The sequence below is a fragment of the Protomyctophum bolini genome (assembly GCF_963924005.1).
Source record: "Protomyctophum bolini genome assembly, chromosome: 3".
NCBI classification, from domain to species: Eukaryota; Metazoa; Chordata; class Actinopteri; order Myctophiformes; family Myctophidae; genus Protomyctophum; species Protomyctophum bolini.
In genome coordinates, this window is record NC_137864.1 from 39,969,277 (window position 1) to 39,990,096 (window position 20,820).

The 20,820-nt window shown below is 42.6% G+C and overlaps 2 protein-coding genes across 2 annotated transcripts in view; both read right to left on the minus strand.

Annotated features, from left to right (window-relative positions):
• Window positions 1-962: 962 nt before the first annotated feature.
• The window catches only part of LOC308313071 (calpain-1 catalytic subunit-like), a 29,962-nt gene continuing 10,104 nt past the window's right edge, over window positions 963-20,820 (minus strand). The window contains exons 12-23 of the mRNA XM_080759972.1: window positions 20,464-20,633; window positions 12,407-12,418; window positions 11,898-12,109; window positions 10,473-10,512; window positions 10,272-10,334; window positions 7,499-7,556; window positions 6,648-6,712; window positions 5,089-5,157; window positions 4,476-4,554; window positions 4,098-4,211; window positions 2,410-2,468; window positions 963-1,351 (exon numbers count right to left, since the gene is read on the minus strand). Coding sequence (XP_080616098.1) covers window positions 1,325-1,351; window positions 2,410-2,468; window positions 4,098-4,211; window positions 4,476-4,554; window positions 5,089-5,157; window positions 6,648-6,712; window positions 7,499-7,556; window positions 10,272-10,334; window positions 10,473-10,512; window positions 11,898-12,109; window positions 12,407-12,418; window positions 20,464-20,633 — 968 coding nt within the window. The 3' untranslated portion in view covers window positions 963-1,324. The remainder of the gene's footprint in view (window positions 1,352-2,409; window positions 2,469-4,097; window positions 4,212-4,475; window positions 4,555-5,088; window positions 5,158-6,647; window positions 6,713-7,498; window positions 7,557-10,271; window positions 10,335-10,472; window positions 10,513-11,897; window positions 12,110-12,406; window positions 12,419-20,463; window positions 20,634-20,820) is intronic.
• LOC308313384 (6-phosphogluconate dehydrogenase, decarboxylating-like) lies at window positions 5,356-6,531 on the minus strand (the record flags this gene model as incomplete). Its single annotated transcript, XM_080760483.1, has 1 exon — window positions 5,356-6,531. The coding sequence occupies one exon, from the start codon at window positions 6,529-6,531 to the stop codon at window positions 5,407-5,409; it is 1,125 nt and encodes a 374-aa protein (XP_080616609.1). The 3' UTR covers window positions 5,356-5,406.

Sequence of the window (20,820 nt, forward strand, 5' to 3'; positions counted from 1 at the left end):
AGTGGACTCGGACCCAGACTACTCTATGACAGATTGAAGTGGACTCGGACCCAGACTACTCTATGCCAGATTGAAGTGGACTCGGACCCAGACTACTCTATGCCATATTGAAGTGGACTCGGACCCAGACTACTCTATGCCATATTGAAGTGGACTCGGACCCAGACTACTCTATGCCAGATTGAAGTGGACTCGGACCCAGACTACTCTATGCCAGATTGAAGTGGACTCGAACCCAGACTACTCTATGACAGATTGAAGTGGACTCGGACCCAGACTACTCTATGCCAGATTGAAGTGGACTTGGACCCAGACTACTCTATGCCGTATTGAAGTGGACTTGGACCCAGACTACTCTATGACAGATTGAAGTGGACTCGGACCCAGACTACTCTATGCCAGATTGAAGTGGACTCGGACCCAGACTACTCTATGCCGTATTGAAGTGGACTCGAACCCAGACTACTCTATGACAGATTGAAGTGGACTCGGACCCAGACTTGTTTTTCTCCCTGGAAATAAAACGTCTGGGTTTCCGAGGCTAATAGGAGACAGACAGCACATCCATTCCTGATAAACCAATAGGAGACAGAGAACGCGCACACACCTTTTATCTTTTATTTTTTCATAATTTAATTAATATTCAACGTGTTCTACAGAATGACATCATTACTGCAGTATTTAACCCATTCATGGCGGGAATCCCTTTTGGTGTTTTAAGCATCGTGTTATGCTCAATATGCTTTAGCTGTTGCAAAATAGCAGATCTACAAGCTCATAGCGCGGCACCGAGTGCCGCGCTATGAGCTTGTAGGTCAGTTTTTATTTTTATTTTAACGTGAAAATAATGACAAATGATAAATAATAAATAATAAATAAATAAATAAATACAATAAAAAATTAATAATATTACATTTTGGCGGTGAAGGTAGTTTAAAAATAGTTACATTTGATGGTTATTAGTGGAGCGTAACGTACACTCATTATAATAATGTAAATGAATCTCTATGGATATTAATATATGTGGAGCCACTGGAGCGTCATCATGCTAACTGTTGCTACTAGTGCTCCCTCTACAGGTCAGGCATGGCATTGCAGCGTCGTTGCAGAGGCACAGAGAGAGAGAGAGAGAGAGAGAGAGAGAGAGAGAGAGAGAGAGAGAGAGAGACAGACAGAGAGAGAGACAGAGAGAGAGAGACAGAGAGAGAGAGACACAGAGAGAGACAGAGAGAGAGAGAGAGAGAGAGCACCCAGAGGTTGCTGCTGTCATCTACTTCCTGCTTCCTGTTGACTCGTAGACGTCCCGGCCAATCACAGAGCTCGGTCAGCCACACATGGTCAAGTAGAGCCACTGTAGACACAACACCAAATATGGTCATGTAGATAGAGGAGCGGTCCCCAAACCGCTCAACCTTCTTTTTTGTCCACACAGTCATGATGCATGACAGTCACATGACACAGTCACATGCATGACATGAGTCACATGACAGTCACATGCATGACAGTCACATGTCACAACCTACCTTTTCACTTCACTGGAGTGACGAGTGGTTTTGTTTGTGAGCGGAGCGGCTGTTGCACTCAGACTCAACTACATACATGTGTTCAGTGTTCATACATGTGTTCAGTGTTCATACAGTGTTCAGTGTTTGTGAGCGGAGCGGCGGTTGCACTCAGACTCAACTACATACATGTGTTCAGTGTTCATACATGTGTTCAGTGTTCATACAGTGTTCAGTGTTTGTGAGCGGAGCGGCGGTTGCACTCAGACTCAACTACATACATGTGTTCAGCTTGTTTATGTTTGGTTTCCATTGTGTGTATAATAATTCTACTTCGTTGCGCGGCGGCGTGGCCGATCTACAAGCTCACAACACGTCACGCTGCGACGCGTTGTGAGCTTGTAGATCTGCTCTAATTCTGCGGTGCAGGCCTGCACGTCACGGGTGCGATGTGCGCCGCTGATGATGCGGCCAGGCAGGTTCAGAGTAACCTGACGCTGCCAGATCCAAGAAGCTTGCTACACAAGTTTGTTTCACAGCTTATTGGGATCTGGGATCTCGGGAGGCAATTCGATGACGGGGCTGTTCCTTTTTTTCAAGATACTTGGTAGATGATTGGATGGGACCGTCTGTCTATCACCGTGTGGGCGTGCAAACACAACCAATCATATTGACGTGTCTATATAGCTTCACATCCGGTTTCGCACATATCCCGCCTTTAGCTCACGCTGATTGGTTCGGTACAGGAGCTGTTCGGTGTTAGCTCAACTCCCTGAGAGATCCCAGATGGTTGCTGTGTTGGGGAACATGGTTACCCAATACCGCCCCCATCTGGCAAAGTCAGGTTAGGTTCAGAGCCCCAGAGGGGGACAACAGGCCGTGCGTGCGTGCGTGCGTGCGTGCGTACCTCAGTGATGTTAAGTTGTGCCGTCCCAGTTTTCTCCCGATCTAACTGTTGAAATGCCTCTGAAAAAATAAACATTAAAAACATACATCAGCCTAGAATCCAACATACATGTGCCCTGAATCAGCCTAGAATCCAACATACATGTGCCCTGACTCAGCCTAGAATCCAACAACATACATGTACCCTGAATCAGCCTAGAATCCAACAACATACATGTACCCTGAATCAGCCTAGAATCCAACATACATGTACCCTGAATCAGCCTAGAATCCAACATACATGTGCCCTGAATCAGCCTAGAATCCAACATACATGTGCCCTGAATCAGCCTAGAATCCAACAACATACATCTACCCTGAATCAGCCTAGAATCCAACATACATGTGCCCTGAATCAGCCTAGAATCCAACATACATGTGCCCTGAATCAGCCTAGAATCCAACAACATACATCTACCCTGAATCAGCCTAGAATCCAACATACATCTACCCTGAATCAGCCTAGAATCCAACATAAATCTACCCTGAATCAGCCTAGAATCCAACATACATGTACCCTGAATCAGCCTAGAATCCAACAACATAAATCTACCCTGAATCAGCCTAGAATCCAACATACATCTACCCTGAATCAGCCTAGAATCCAACATACATCTACCCTGAATCAGCCTAGAATCCAACATACATGTGCTAGTACCAGTAATTAAAGATGGAGTGCCACATTAATGTTTGTATTTTTTCAGTTTGTCATGTGTCTATGAGGTGACAGTACTTCAGTAGACAACCTGGAGTCGTTTTTATGTGCAATGGTGTATTAACTTTGTATTTAGGGTTTCTTCCTGGAGATGAAACCCTTGTAACTTGACGCTGCCAGATCCAAGAAGCTTGCTACACAAATTTGTTTCACAGCTTATTGGGATCTGGGATCTCGGAAGCAAATTCGATGACGGGGCTGTTCCTTTTTTTCAAGATACTTGGTAGATGATTGGATGGGACCGTCTGTCTATCACCGTGTGGGCGTGCAAACACAACCAATCATATTGACGTGTCTATATAGCGTCACATCCGGTTTCGCACATGTCCCGCCCTTAGCTCACACTGATTGGTTCGAACCACGAGTGGTTCGAACCACACAACTCCCTGAGAGATCCCAGATGGATGCTGTGTTGGGGAACATGGTTACCCAATACCGCCCCCAGCTGGCAGAGTCAGGTTAGAACCCTTGACCATCAAACTTAAATAAACAGTAATATAGTGACATCACACTATCAGCCCCATCTCTAACTCCTCCCCCTTTATCATACAACTACAGCTGTGGGTGTGTCTTCAGTTCAGGTGGATCACCACCAATCACCACCCACCAGGCAAACCAGGCATACTTAATGAACTGGTGGGCGTGTCCACATAAAAACAACATTTTAACAAATACTGTACATGAACCAGTAATGAACCAGTATCTAACTAGTACCAGTAATAAACCAGTAATCAACCAGTATCTAACTAGTACCATTAATAAACCAATAATTAACTAGTAACTAGTACCCGTAATAAACCAGTAACTAACTAGTAACTATTACCAGTAATTAACTAGTAGCATTAATGAACCAGTACTTAACTAGTAACTAGTACCAGTAATTAACTAGTAATTAACCAGTAATTAACTAGTACCAGTAATAAACCAGTACTTACTGAACATGGCCTCCAGTTTCACCAGGCAGCAGGTGAAGTTGTCAAAGTCGATGGTTTCTCCGTCAGCATATCTGGCAACCAGCATCTGGTACAGTCTGTTGTTGAGCTTAAACCCTGAAAAACACACACATATCTGGTAACCAGCATCCATAAAAACACACATCTGGCAACCAGCATCCATAAATTCTGAAAATGCACGCACGCACGCACACACACACACACACACACACACACACACACACACACACACACACACACACACACACACACACACACACACACACACACACACACACACACACACACACACACACACACACACACACACACACACACACACACACACACACACACACACACACACACACACACACTTACCAGCGTTCTCCAGAGCCAGTCTCATCTCGTAGGAACTCATACATCCAGATTTATCCAGATCGTACTCCCTGAATACTCCCTAGAAGTAACGGAGTACATTTACTCTGATTACTACTCATACAGACACAGGACTCCATCTTGTGCCACCCTTAAACCTCATCCCTTATCCCTAATCCCTAAACTTATCCCATCCCTTATCCCTAATCCCTAAATTTATTTGCCATTTTTTACTATTTTGAAAATCATTTTAAAATAGTTCAACTAGCCGATCTACATCGACACGTTGTGAGCTTGTAGATCAGCTATTTTAACTATTTAAAAAGGTTTCTTTAAATAGTAAAAAAAATGGCGAATAAGTTTAGGGATATGAGGTTGAAGCGGTGGTGCAAGATATAGCCCACAGAGTTATGAAGCATTAAAAAAGTGGACAATTTGAGTAAAACGTGTAGAAACGGCTCATAATAATATTAGTTGTGTTTTTGTTCTGCTGTGACGTGTGTATTTCACATATAGCTTATTTGACATTGTTCTATGCATATTTACATTGAACGTAGGCATGTGTGCGTGTGTGTGCATGTGTGCGTGCGTGTGCATGCGTGCGTGCGTGTCTCACCAGCCACTTCCTGATTTTGTTCCACAAAACCTGAAACTCAATCAGTCCCAGCCTCGCACTGCCGTCTTTCTAACACACACTGTTAAAGAAATACACAATATGTACTACACACTGTTAAAGAATTACACAATATGTACTACACACTGTTAAAGAAATACACAATATGTACTACACACTGTTAAAGAAATACACAATATGTACTACACACTGTTAAAGAAATACACAATATGTACTACACACTGGTACAAATACAGCTGCCCACATGGTCTTCAGTCTTGTTTATCATTTTATTTTGCAGACTAGATGTGGAATTCCACCTTAGCCATTGTAGGAAGAAGATGACACGTTTCCACCAGTACCGGTCCAGTTGGTGTGGATGAAGTGGCCAGGCTTGGACAGCAGCTCATATGTGTGTGCTCCAAAGTAATCCCTCTGGGCTTGGAGAAGGTTAGCTGGAAGCACAGCATGTCTATACCCATCATAGAAGGAAAGTGCCGTGGTGAAACAGGGCATGGGGATGCCATGCTGGACGCCTGTGCTCACGGTCCTGCGCCATGACTCCTGGCACTCTTGTACTGCATTAGTGAAGAAGTCGTCCAGCAGCAGGTTCTGAATGTCACGGTCCCTGTCGAACGCCTCCTTGATCTTCCCCAGGAAGAAACTTCTGATGATGCACCCTCCCCTCCACATCAGAGCGATGGCACCGTAGTTAAGGCTCCAGCCAAACTCCTTGGCCGCCTGTCTCAGTAGCATGAAGCCTTGGGCATAGGAGATTATCTTGGAAGCATAGAGGGCCTTTCTGATGTCCTCCAGGAAGATAGTCTTGCTCCCACTGAACTTGATTCCCTGGGGCCCAGACAGGCTCTTGCTGGCCTGCACTCTCTCATCCTTCAGAGAAGACAGACATCTCGCAAAGACAGCCTCCCCAATCAAGGTGACAGGTGTGCCATACTCCAAGGCTGAGATGGCAGTCCACTTCCCTGTCCCCTTCTGGCCGGCACTGTCGCGGATCTTTGGAAGTAGATGTTCCCCATCACAGTCCTTGTACTTCAGGATATTGGCTGTGATCTCAATGAGGAAGGAGTCCAATTCTGTCTCGTTCCAGTTGTCGAAAGTCTTTGCCATTTCATCATGGTCCATGCCCAGGACATCTTTCATCAAGTGGTAGGCCTCACAGCAGAGCTGCATGTCTCCATACTCAATACCATTGTGAACCATCTTCACAAAGTGACCTGCACCCTCGTCACCCACCCAATCACAGCATGGTGATGTTCCGACTTTGGCAGCAATGCCCTGGAAGACGTCCTTTATGTGTGGCCAGGCTTCTATATGTCCTCCTGGCATCAGTGCAGGTCCATAGCGTGCGCCTTCCTCTCCACCACTGACTCCACTGCCCACAAACAGTAGATGTTTCTCCTTCAGACTAAGGTAATAAGGATACATCCATCAGGCTGACCATGATGTAATATAAGTAATAAGTAATCAGAGTAATAAGGATAAATCCATCAGGCTGACCATGATGTAATATAAGTAAGAAGTAATCAGAGTGATAAGGATACATCCATCAGGCTGACCATGGCTCTGCAGGACTCCATGCTGAAACCATCCGTCTGCAGATCTCTGTCTGTAATAGTACATCAGAATTCAGAAATACTTTTTACTACGTCAGAAATACTTATTAGTACATCAGAAATGCATTATAACATAGTAAATAGTAGTATTAATTCTCCCTCACATATTTGTTTGTCATGTCATTATTGTGCTGGCATTCAAAGCAACCAAAGGTATGGCTCCCCCATATCTTCAAAGTCTGATCGAACCCTACAAACCCTTCCCAGCGCTCAGATCAGCCGACGCAGGGAAGTTGGAAGTACCTTAACTAAAAACGCCTGGACAACGGACAACGCTCCACACGTCCCAGACTCTTCCCCCTTCTCTAAAACACCCTGGACAACGCTCCACACGTCCCAGACTCTTCCCCCTTCTCTAAAACACCCTGGACAACGCTCCACACGTCCCAGACTCTTCCCCCTTCTCTAAAACACCCTGGACAACGCTCCACACGTCCCAGACTCTTCCCCCTTCTCTAAAACATCCTGGACAACGCTCCACACGTCCCAGACTCTTCCCCCTTCTCTAAAACACCTTGGACAACGTTCCACGCGTCCCAGACTCTTCTTCCTTCTCTAAAAGGACAACAATCCACACGCCCCGACTCTTCTCCCTTCTCTAAAACACCCTGGACAACGCTCCACACGTCCCAGACTCTTCTCCCTTCTCTAAAACACCCTGGACAACGCTCCACACGTCCCAAACTCTTTTCCCTTCTCTAAGACACCCTGGACAACGCTCCACACGTCTCAAACTCTTCTCCCTTCCTTAAATAATATTTATACATTTGAGAACTCACGTTTGGTCACGACTCTGTTGAGAACCGTCCTTAGCTCTCTGACACTGATCTCCATGTCCTGACAGACAGACAGACAGACAGACAGACAGACAGACAGACAGACAGACAGACAGACAGACAGACAGACAGACAGAATTAGGGCCTGTGCACTGCACAGTCCTGCGAAGCCCCATTGAAATCGCATTGATTATTAAAGGGACCAAGCAGTCCTGAAAGGACCTTATTGTTTTTGTCTGTTTTTTTTCTTTTCTTATCCTTCCGCCAACAAACTTTAAATGCGCATAGCTAATGAACCGTTTGACCGTCGGCAATGAAACTTTGACACACACATGCGTCTCCTCATGCCGAACACGTGCTATTACTTTTGACCTCTGACCTCTAGATCATCCGCCATTTTGAAGTCTATGAAAATGCATGAAAAGTTCTACACGTGAACTTTGGACCTATACGGACAAGGGAATCTATAGTACTTTTTTGAGTGGTGCAACCACTCCAAGGAACAGCAATGTCCGTGTCCGCCTATGTATGCGACGTTAATGAGCACCAGTATGACTATTAGTACCAGTATGGGCGCTGTTGTGCCAGAAACAGAAAGAGAGAGAGAGTGCTGCACTGTTGCCTGCTAATGAGAGTGAGAGAGAGAGAGAGAGAGAGAGAGAGAGAGAGAGAGAGAGAGAGAGGGCGGGGGGAGTTGCACCACTCAGTTCACACGGGTGTGATTTTTTAAGTGAAAACATATTTACAGTATATTAGAGGGTCATGCCAAATAGCACTGAAACCAGCATTACTCCAATAGGACAAAGGGGGGCACTATAGCATTTTTTTGAAAATGAAACCTTTGAACAGGCATAACTCTTTCCAAATGTTCCTTGAATCATGGGGAACACAAATGTTCCTTGACTCATGGGGAACACATCTGTCACTTTGAACAGTAAGCTCCGCCCTCAGATATTCCGCTATTTTGAGAAGTTTGAAAAATGCTTATACCTGATTTTCTGCATGGATCTTTGAGCGATTTGCGTTAAACGTCCTACACACAATCTATGGACCATTTTTACAATTACAGCATTTGATAGCTTTAGTAATTGTTCATGCAGATTGTATCGTTAATACAAAAATGGTTACAAAGCTGACCTGTGATGTATGCATGTACTGTAGATCTGAAGATTGAGTACTATGCGTTGGTATAATATAATAATATAATATATGGTATATATGAGTTGGTACTCAAAAGTATATTTGCTTATTGCCTTCTTAAATTATTCAAAGATTAAAGTATGGTTTAAATTATTCATAGATTAAAGTATGGTTTAAATTATTCATAGATTAAAGTATGGTTAAATTATTCATAGATTAAAGTATGGTTTAAATTATTCATAGATTAAAGTATAGTTTAAATTATGCATAGATTAAAGTATGGTTTAAATTATTCATAGATTAAAGTATGGTTTAAATTATTCATAGATTAAACTATGGTTTAAATTATTCATAGATTAAAGTATGGTTGGTTTAAATTATTCATAGATTAAAGTATGGTTTAAATTATGCATAGAATAAAGTATGGTTGGTTTAAATTATTCATAGATTAAAGTATGGTTTAAATTATTCATAGATTAAAGTATGGTTTAAATTATTCATAGATTAAAGTATGGTTTAAATTATTCATAGATTAAAGTATGGTTGGTTTAAATTATTCATAGCTTAAAGTAAGGTTTAAATTATTCATAGATTAAAGTATGGTTGGTTTAAATTAATCATAGATTAAAGTATGGTTGGTTTAAATTAATCATAGATTAAAGTATGGTTTAAATTATGCATAGATTAAAGTATGGTTTAAATTATTCATAGATTAAAGTATGGTTTAAATTATTCATATATTAAAGTATGGTTTAAATTATTCATAGATTAAAGTATGGTTAAATTATTCATAGATTAAAGTATGGTTTAAATTATTCATAGATTAAAGTATGGTTTAAATTATTCATAGATTAAAGTATGGTTGGTTTAAATTATTCATAGCTTAAAGTAAGGTTTAAATCATTCATAGATTAAAGTATGGTTGGTTTAAATTAATCATAGATTAAAGTATGGTTGGTTTGAATTAATCATAGATTAAAGTATGGTTTAAATTATGCATAGATTAAAGTATGGTTTAAATTATTCATAGATTAAAGTATGGTTTAAATTATTCATATATTAAAGTATGGTTTAAATTATTCATAGATTAAAGTATGGTTAAATTATTCATAGATTAAAGTATGGTTAAATTATTCATATATTAAAGTATGGTTGGTTTAAATTATTCATAGAATAAAGTATGGTTTAAATGACTTGACAATAAAACAACTGATGTGTCAGGATAGCACAGTAGGTACAGTAGGTACAGTAGGGCTCATGTCTTTGTAACACATTACAAGGTCATGGTTTCAAATCTGGGCACGGAAAACTCAGCCTATGACACCGTGCAAAAAGCATGGAATACGGATGTGTATATTACAGGAAACTCCCATTAAACTTTCCAACAAACTCCGGTAAATTCCCGAATTGTACCGTCACACCTGTATATTACTGTATATTAACTGTATACGCTGCTAAACTTGAGGTTTACGGGCAAAATACAGTGACCTATAATTGCCCGTTAACTCCTCTTTTCACGCAGTGAGTCTTCAGGATATATACATTTAAACGGATATGAATTAGAATATCATGATGACGACATCATGATGATGTCTGACATCATGATGATGACATCATCATGATGATGATGACTCACATCTCCAGAGAGCTGAGCGAACATGGCTCTGAAAGAATCATCGATGTCGCTCTCTGTCACCTCCTGGTGAACAAAACACAACATTACACTTTACCAACTCCTGGTGGTGAAAACAACTCGTGTGTGTGTGTGTGTGTGTGTGTCTCTGTGTGTGTGTGTGTGTGTGTGTGTGTGTGTGAGATCAAAGATCGTCATGGTTACCTCTTCCTCCAGGTTAGCAACGATATCGTCATCTAGTTCCCTGTTGCACACACACACACACACACACACACACACACACACACACACACACACACACACACACACACACACACACACACACACACACACACACACACACACACACACACACACACACACACACACACACACACAAATCAGGAATGAATACACCTTCACGGCCCGCCGACATTATTGACTAAATCAACTCTAGATTTAAAAGCTAATGATATTTACTTTTAGTCGACTAAAACTAGATTAAAGTAAAAAAAAAAAAAAAAAAACAGACTGAAACTAAATGGAAAATTATCCCAAAGACCAAAAAGACTCAAATTAAAACTAAACTTAAACTAAAACTAGTCTGGCGTTGCCAACTGTGGACTCTCGCAATGTTCAAATGCTTAATTCTGTCATACAGTCTGGAGCAACGGAAGCTCTGATCACGAGTAAAATATAAATGCTTCCGTCGTACAGTCTGGAGTAACGGAAGCTCTGATCATGAGTAAAATATAAATGCTTCCGTCATACAGTCTGGAGCAACGGAAGCTCTGATCATGTGTCAAATATAAATGCATCATCGTACAGTCTGGAGCAACGGAAGCTCTGATCACGAGTAAAATATAAATGCTTCCGTCGTACAGTCTGGAGCAACGGAAGCTCTGATCACGAGTAAAATATAAATGCTTCCGTCGTAGAGTCTGGAGCAACGGAAGCTCTGATCATGAGTAAAATATAAATGCTTCCGTCGTACAGTCTGGAGTAACGGAAGCTCTGATCACGAGTAAAATATAAATGCTTACGTCGTACAGTCTGGAGTAACGGAAGCTCTGATCACGAGTAAAATATAAATGCTTCCGTCGTACAGTCTGGAGCAACGGAAGCTCTGATCATGAGTAAAATATAAATGCTTCCGTCGTACAGTCTGGAGCAACGGAAGCTCTGATCATGAGTAAAGTATAAATGCTTCCGTCGTACAGTCTGGAGCAACGAAAGCTCTGATCACGAGTAAAATATAAATGCTTCCGTCGTACAGTCTGGAGCAACGGAAGCTCTGTTCATGAGTAAAATATAAATGCTTCCGTCGTACAGTCTGGAGCAACGAAAGCTCTGATCATGAGTAAAATATAAATGCTTCCGTCGTACAGTCTGGAGCAACGAAAGCTCTGATCATGAGTAAAATATAAATGCTTCCGTCGTACAGTCTGGAGCAACAGAAGCTCTGATCATGAGTAAAATATAAATGCTTCCGTCGTACAGTCTGGAGCAACAGAAGCTCTGATCATGAGTAAAATATAAATGCTTCCGTCGTACAGTCTGGAGCAACAGAAGCTCTGATCACGAGTAAAATATAAATGCTTCCGTCGTACAGTCTGGAGCAACGGAAGCTCTGATCATGAAACCACTCACTGGGCCTCCTGCTGCTTCTCGGTGAAAACGCGCAGGACGAAGTCCGCCTCCTTGCCGGGTTCAAAGGTCGACGGCACCACCAGGTACTCGCCGGGCGGGAGGCGGAGCCTAGCGCTGACCTCACGCAGGTTGATGAAGCTCTCGGAGCGAGCGACTGAACCGTGGCGAAGGAAGAAGTCCTTCTTTAGGTGGACGCTCTGAACGCCGCGATACTGGAGAGGAGAGGAGAGGTGAGGGTCCATAGGGTTTAATACATGTAGGGAGAGGAGAGGAGAGGAGAGGAGAGGAGAGGAGAGGAGAGGAGAGGAGAGGAGAGGAGAGGAGAGGTTCCATAGGGTTTAATAGAGCTAGAGAGAGGGGAGGGGAGGGGATGCAGATCATTTTTGGTGCCCCGCGCACACGCACACGCATGAGCACACACACACACACACACACACACACACACACACACACACACACACACACACACACACACACGCACACGCACACGCACAGCACACAGAACTCACCTCTTCAGGAATCTGTGGAGGAGGAGAAGACAGACATTACAACTTTGTCTCTGCTGTGTTTAAATATTTACCTCCTCCTCCTTCTCACACACCATCCCTCGCATAATTACACCATAACATACTTAATGACTGTCTCTGTATAATTACACCATCATGTGGTAAATAACTGTTCTTTTTTTATGTACACGACATGAAAATGAAGTGAATAAAAGCGTGCATGACGTTCGCGGCGATGAATCCAACGCAGCAATAGTTTATAATAAAGTTGTCCTTTTCTTATGTATGTACCTCGTACACAGCGTATATTTAATGTATTTAATGTTGTAGCCCCCTCCGGTAGAATAGATACGTCACAAGGCGTTCTTTGTATGTACAGACATTTATTTAGCGTATGCTAAATGCCGTGAGAACTGAATAAAAACATAAAAGACAATATACATTCAGTACAATATTCTCATAGAGAACAATAATGAAGAACAACACAGGTTACAAATAAACAGACACAAATGTAACAAATATACCTCATTGGCCGCATCCACTTTGGGGGGAATAAACGGGGGAAATCTTTCAGTATCAGTACATTGGCTTTGACTGATATCAAGGGCTGGAAAACAGCAAATCTACATGTGGCAGCAGCAATGCATTTTAGCTGTTGCACGCTGAAGCTCTCTCTCAGAATGAACTGTCTCTGCCCTGCTCTGCTAATTATGAGGATCCAAAACACCCTTGCTCAATCAGCAGATCAGGCTTCCACTGCTCAGAGGTTTAAGTGACCTTAGTCAATCAATCAAACATAAATTACCTCAAAACACATTGAAAACAAAGTAGAAACACATAGAAACATGAAATTGACATGAAACAAAAAACATTATGAACTTTAACTTATGTACTTTTATAAATGAACTTTTAATTCTGTAGGCAGCTTTTAATCTTGATGACAGCTACACTCCCACCGAAATCACCTGGATTTCTTTAACAAACTTTCACATTTTATAATCATAATCATCCTTTTTTAAGTGTCATGTAGTGTGTTATGAACACTATAGTGTATGGAGTGCATGAGAGGTAGAGGTTGCTTAGTCGGCTTCAAGCAGGGTAAACGTCTTATGGATAGGCCTCTCCAAGTAGACTGGTTCGGTGAGTCTCTTCCCTTGGCCATCCAGTAATGAACTTCCAATCAGCAATTGTAGCTTCCTCACACATCCATCTTCACCAGGGTGCACATCCGTGACCTTGGCTAGTTTCCACTCATTTCGTGGTGCAGTGTCGTCTTTCACAACCACTATATTGTTGATCTTTGCATTTCTGCGGGTCTTATCCATGCTTATCTCCTTCTTGGGTTGAAGACTCTGGATTTCATCAGAGGAGGTTGCTCTTTGGACAATACCTATGATGGTAAGTTCAGCATCCTTTCTCTCTTCGAGACTTGTGGCTTCATTGGTTCTTGACGTCAAACCTTTAAGCTCCTTAACACGACGCATGAGTCTTGCAATGGCTTTGACTAAACTTGTCCAGCTGGAGAACTTCAGGAAACGATCAGGCAGTGAAACGTCTGTTGCCAAGGTCTTATGTACGATGGTCTTACGAACTTCTGGGTCTTCAACTGCTATGTCTCCCACCTTAACATCTCTGCTGGGAAGCTCGTCACACCAGAGGAAATCTGGACCAGTAAACCAGTTGGAAGCAATGAGGTCCTTTGCCTTGAGGCCTCTTGACACGTGGTCTGCTGGATTTTCTTCAGAGCGTACATGTCTCCATTGACTTGGATTGGTACTTTCTTTGATTCGTGTAATGCGGTTTGCCACGAAAACATGAAATCGCCTGGCGTTATTGTTGACGTAACCCAGGACGACCTTTGAGTCGGTCCAGAAGAACTCCTGGACATCTTCTATATCCAACTCCTTTCTGAGCAGGTCGCTTGTACGAACAGCAACAACCGCTGCTGACAGCTCAAGTCGTGGGATTGTGGTGATCTTCGTAGGTGCCACTCTGGACTTGCCCATGACTAGAGAACAATGGATTTGGCCTGATGCACTGACTGCTCTTAGGTAAGTGCATTCTCCATACCCTGTGACACTTGCGTCGGAGAAGTGATGGAGTTCATACTTCTTGACTTCTTTGAAACTTGCTGGCAGGTAACATCGCTGTATCTTGACATCAGCTAAGTTCTGCAGGTCCAAGAGCCAGGACTCCCATTTTGGACGTAGTTCTTCAGAGAGTGGCTCATCCCATCCAATCTTGTCTCTGCACATCTGTTGCAGTATTTGCTTCCCAACTAGGATGAAGGGTGCTACAAAGCCAAGTGGATCAAAGATGGACGCTACTGTCGACAGTACTCCTCTTCTAGACAGCGGGTGTTCATTTACTACCACTCTGAACTGAAACTGGTCTGAAACAAGACACCATCGTACACCTAGGGCTCTTTCAAGCTGCGGCTCACCCAAGGCTAGATCTAGATGTCTTACTGTTTCAGCACATTCTTCTTTAGGGATGGATGCAAGCACCTCCTGACTGTTGGAAATGAACTTGTGGATTCGCAGCTTGCCTGTGCTGCAGATCTGCCTTGCTTCACTGACCAACTGTATTGCTTCATCTGCAGTTGCCAGACTTATCAGACCGTCATCCACATAAAAGTTCCTTTCGATGAAAGCGATGGATGCTTCACTGAAGCGGCCTTGTCCTTGTGCAGCAACGTACTTGAGGCCATAGTTTGCACAGCCTGGCGACGAGGCTGCTCCGAACAGGTGCACTCTCATCCTATAGACCGATGGTTCTGATTGAAAGTCTCCATCATCCCACCAGAGAAATCTCAGATAGTCTTGGTCTTCTGCTCTTACGTGGAATTGATGGAACATGCGTTCAATATCGCACATTATTGCTACTGGACCCTTGCGGAACCTACAGAGGACACCTACTAGGGAATTTGTCAGTTCTGGTCCAGTGAGCAGATGATCATTCAACGACATGCCCTGGAACTTCGCAGAGCAGTCGAACACAACCCTTATCTTTCCGGGTTTCTGAGGGTGATAAACCCCATGGTGAGGGATGTACCAGACAGGACCTTTGTTCATTTCTTCAGCTGGAACCTTTTCAGCATCTCCACGCGTGATTGTTCCACTCATGAAGTCAATGTAGTCTTTATGGTACTGCTTGTCTTTCTCGAATCTCCTTTTCAGACACTTGAGGCGGTGATTTGCACACACTCTATTGTCTGGTAGACTTGGTCTGTCTTCCTTAAACGGCAACGGCATTTCACAGTGACCGTTTGCCTTGATCTTGATTCCATCTTCCATCGTTGCGATGAAGCGCAGATCCTCTTGGGAGAAATGAGCATCCTCTGCCGTTCTCTCATTGAAGTCTGATTCAAGCACCCGTATCACGTCTGGTGGAGTGACAACTTCTCTGACTTGTGTTCGGCAGATGTATCGGACTTCACTTGTTTGATTAGCATGCGAGTGAAGATTTGGTGTCACTTCTTTGACAACAATCCTGTGGCTGCTTCCAATTACATCGCCATAGTCGACACAGGGATTGACACAGCCGACTATACTCCAGCCGAGGTCTGTTCTTTGGGCAAAAGGCTCATTGTCTTTGCCTGACACCACTTCTCTGGGTAGCAGGGCATGGGAACAATTATAGCCAATAAGCAGACCAATGTCGCAATCGATTAATGGTGCGATCTCTTCAGCAAGATACTCCAGGTGAGACCATGCTCTGGCAGTCTTGGGTGTAGGAATATGACCGAGATTGGCAGGAATGAACTCTCTTGTATAAGTGACTGGGAGAGGGATTTTCTTAGATGAGTAAAACCCCCTGACTTGTAGCCCAGTTAACTTCTGACTTGGAATGATCGTGTTCTTGGATGACAATGTAGACAGCTTTAGCTGCACCGGAACCTTCTGTGTGTCCAGAGTGTCAGCTTTCTCTTGCAAGATGAAGGTGGTATCACTTTGGTTGTCCAGAAGTGCATATACAAGAACTTCATTCTCTGGTCTACTTGTAGTGGATAACCACACTGGAACAACTGTGGAAGTGCAAGCGTTGCTCATATCCTGCACTACACGGTGTGATGTTGCTTCACTTGCTGTTTCATCTGTCTTGTCCTTTGACCTTTCTTTGTCCTTTGAGTGCTTCTCACTCTCCTTTTGTTTGTCATCCTTCTGTGGTTTCTTTCCGTCGTCTTTGGTACGGTTTTCGTGTAAACAGGTAGGGTGCTTCCTTTTACATGTGTCACAGACACTCTTGTTGTCACAATTTTTAGACTGGTGACCTGATTTCATGCATCCAAAGCATAATCTGTTGGTCTGCACGAACTTGACTCGTTCTGCGACTGACTTGGCCATGAACTTTCGACATGTGTGAATGCCATGGTTTGACTTCTCACAAAAGACACACCCTTTAGCATCTGGTTTCCCTTCAGATGTGCTTGTAGTTGCTAGTACCTTTGCACCAATACTTCGTGTCTTGGTGTCTTGGTGCTTTGGTGGTGTCTTTGACTTCTCGACATCACACGACTTCAGAGCATAAAGAGAGGTCACTGGATTACAGGCTATCTTGGCTTCCTTTGTGACAAACTTAACAAATTTCCCGAAACTAGGGAATTCCTGCCACTCTTCCAGATTCTCAATGACCTTTCTGTTCCAACTGGCTGTCAGCCAATCAGGAAGCTTGGTAAGTATTCGTTGGTTTTCAGCGCAGTCATTTAAGACTTCTAGGCCTTTAATCTGTGACATCGCTGATTGACAGCCTTGCAGAAAGTCTGCGAACTCTCTCAGTTCCACGCTGTCTCTGGGTCCTATCTTCGGCCACGCGGTAAGTTTATCTCTGAAGGCTTTGGCTATCACAAATGAGCTTCCATATCTCTCTTCAAGTATGTCCCATGCTGAATGATAGGCTGCTTCTGTGCCTAACAGGAAATAACCTTCTATGGCTTTCTTTGCCGGTCCGCCGACGTACTTGCGAAGATAGTATACTTTTTCATTTACTGGAATGTTCTTTCTGCCTATCAACGTTTGAAATGACATCTTCCAGTCTTTGTACCTTAGTGGGTCTCCACTGAAAACTGACGGCTCTGGTACAGGGAGTCGGCTTGCATTGATGGACTCGGCAATTGCTCTGGCGATTGCTGTAGCGCTATCCTCTTGCTGAGCACTAGCAGCAGGTTGGCTTGTGACTGCTTGTGTCATCTGCTGGGCATTAGTAGCAGGCTGGCCCCTTGTGGTTGCTTGGGTTATCATAGCCGATTGTGCTTGTGAGACATGTTGTGGTGATGCCACATATTGCACAGGCAGACGCTTTGACTTAAGTGTGGGTTTCAGTTTAATAGATTTGCTGTCTTCAAGCAACTCCGATATGTCGTCATCTGAGCCCACTTCTTGTTCATACACTTGTAGTCGTGCCTTTGCAGCATTCATCTTTTTGACTGCATCTAAGCGCTCTAACTGCCTGCGCTTCTCTTCTAAAGCACTTTGCCTTGCAGCATTTTCCACTTCTTGCTGTGCAAGCCTTTGCCTGTTCTCAGCTTCAAGGGTTTCAAGCTGTTGCTTCTCATAGTCCATTACATTTAGGACATCTAAAGTGGCTTGATTTGCAGCTAAATCTGCTGCAGCTTCTTGTTTCTTTGCAGCGGACAGGTTTGAGTGCCTTGATCTTGTGGTTGGTCTACTTGTAGACACTGAAAGTTGGCTGGCACTGAATGTGAACTTCGAGCTAGACTCACTCAAAGCCTCTTGATCTCTGTCCTTTAAAGCACGCGTCAGGGTCTCTGACACCGCTACACAAGTGTCGACACGACGGCGGGTCTGACTTTCAGGGGTAATGTGTCGGCGTAAGTCAACATAAGCTTGTGTTACATCTTTCTCAGCACAGCTGACCTTGGTCATAACGCTTTCCAATATGTCATTGGATAGAGCTTCATTGAATGCTTTCTTAGCCTCCTTGGCAAGAGCTTTCCATTTTTCATAGGAAGTTGTGAAGTGATGCTGAATATTTCTTATTTTGTCATCTTCAAGGTTTTGACCTTTTTCAGTAAGCTTTCGGGTTCTCCGGCTTCTTCGCGGTTTATCTGCATCATCTTCACTCTCTTCTGACACATTGTCGGCCCCTTTTAGTACCTCAATTCTCGATTGTGTGTTAGTGTCTAAAGGTGCATTATCAGTACTGGTAGACTGGTGCACTAACGCATCAACTGTAATGGTAACGTTTAAATCTGTTTTACTAGCTTCGTGCTCAGACATCTTTAGAATTGTTTAAAATTGACTGTAAGCTATCCTAAATTAGTAGCCTGTAGCCTTTAAAGCTTAAACAAAAACAAAAAACAACAGTTAAATTAACTGGCTTAACCTAAAATAATACTACGATTTTGGAATGTAACACTTGCAAATTAACTTGGATTTTAGTTTGACATAAATGTTTTAGAAAAACCTTAAATGTATCAAACACCCTTAATGAAATTGTTTCACTTGCAAATAATTACCATAAGTATTTTTAACCAAGTATATATTTTAGACTGACTTAAGTATCATAAATTATTTCACAATACACATGAACTTTAAATTAAATTACCCAATGAAATGGATAACACTTGTTTTAACACTAGTAAACTTATATCACTCTTGGTTGCAATATAGTCACTTCAATTCTTTAGGAGTAAACCACTTAAGATTAAATCAGAAAATGTATAACACCAAAAATATTTTCACCCTTAGACTTTAAGTGTCGTTTACACTTGAAACTTGCTTAAAATTAAATGACTGTAGTGAAATCAACAACAACTTGAACATAGAAAGACATGTGCAAAATACTAGAAATGTCCCTTTAAGCAATTTTATAGAGTCCCTTTAAAGCAGTGAGTAGGTTACTCCACTCAACATTTAACTTATTTTAAATGTGTTACTTCTTGTTGGCTTAACCACCCAAAGCTCTCGAACTCCACTTGCTGGGAACCCAATGTAGTCACAGTCTTATCTGTTGCTGGAAGTCACTGCAGGTGAACCATGGAAACTTGCTTGCAGCACGGTCGACGGTAGGCACAGACAGGCCCCTTCACCTCGTGTCGAGCAGGCTGAGTTCTCACTGTAGCCCCCTCCGGTAGAATAGATACGTCACAAGGCGTTCTTTGTATGTACAGACATTTATTTAGCGTATGCTAAATGCCGTGAGAACTGAATAAAAACATAAAAGACAATATACATTCAGTACAATATTCTCATAGAGAACAATAATGAAGAACAACACAGGTTACAAATAAACAGACACAAATGTAACAAATATACCTCATTGGCCGCATCCACTTTGGGGGGAATAAACGGGGGAAATCTTTCAGTATCAGTACATTGGCTTTGACTGATATCAAGGGCTGGAAAACAGCAAATCTACATGTGGCAGCAGCAATGCATTTTAGCTGTTGCACGCTGAAGCTCTCTCTCAGAATGAACTGTCTCTGCCCTGCTCTGCTAATTATGAGGATCCAAAACACCCTTGCTCAATCAGCAGATCAGGCTTCCACTGCTCAGAGGTTTAAGTGACCTTAGTCAATCAATCAAACATAAATTACCTCAAAACACATTGAAAACAAAGTAGAAACACATAGAAACATGAAATTGACATGAAACAAAAAACATTATGAACTTTAACTTATGTACTTTTATAAATGAACTTTTAATTCTGTAGGCAGCTTTTAATCTTGATGACAGCTACAAATGTATTTCTGAGTATATTTGTACCTCGTACACAGCGAAGCCGATGGTCAACATGTCCTGTATGTATATAGTAGTATAGTATATATATATATAAATATATATATTTAATGTATTTCTAAGTATATTTGTACCTCGTACACAGCGAAGCCGACGGTCAACATGGTCTGTATGGTCTGTATGGTCTGTATGTTAGTAGTATAGTACATATATTTAATGTATTTCCGAGTATATTTGTACCTCGTACACAGCGAAGCCGATGGTCAACATGCCCTGTATGTATATAGTAGTATAGTATATATATATATACATTATATAGTATATTTAATGTATTTAATGTATTTCTAAGTATATTTGTACCTCGTACACAGCGAAGCCGATGGTCAACATGTCCTGGCCTTGTTTCCTGAATCGCCGTCTGTCTTTCTGGATCAGAGCCAACAGGAAGCTACAGGCCTGCTCTTCATCCTCTGGGTCATCGTCTTCCTCCCTGAGGACCACCTTGTACTGAGGGTTGATCCAGAACGTATCTACACACACACACACACGCACACACAAGTGATCAGAGCTTCCGTTGCTCCAGACTGTAAGACGGAAGCATTTATATTTTACTCATGCATCAGAGCTTCCGTTGCTCCAGACTGTAAGACGGAAGCATTTATATTTTACTCGTGATCAGAGCTTCCGTTGCTCCAGACTGTACGACGGAAGCATTTA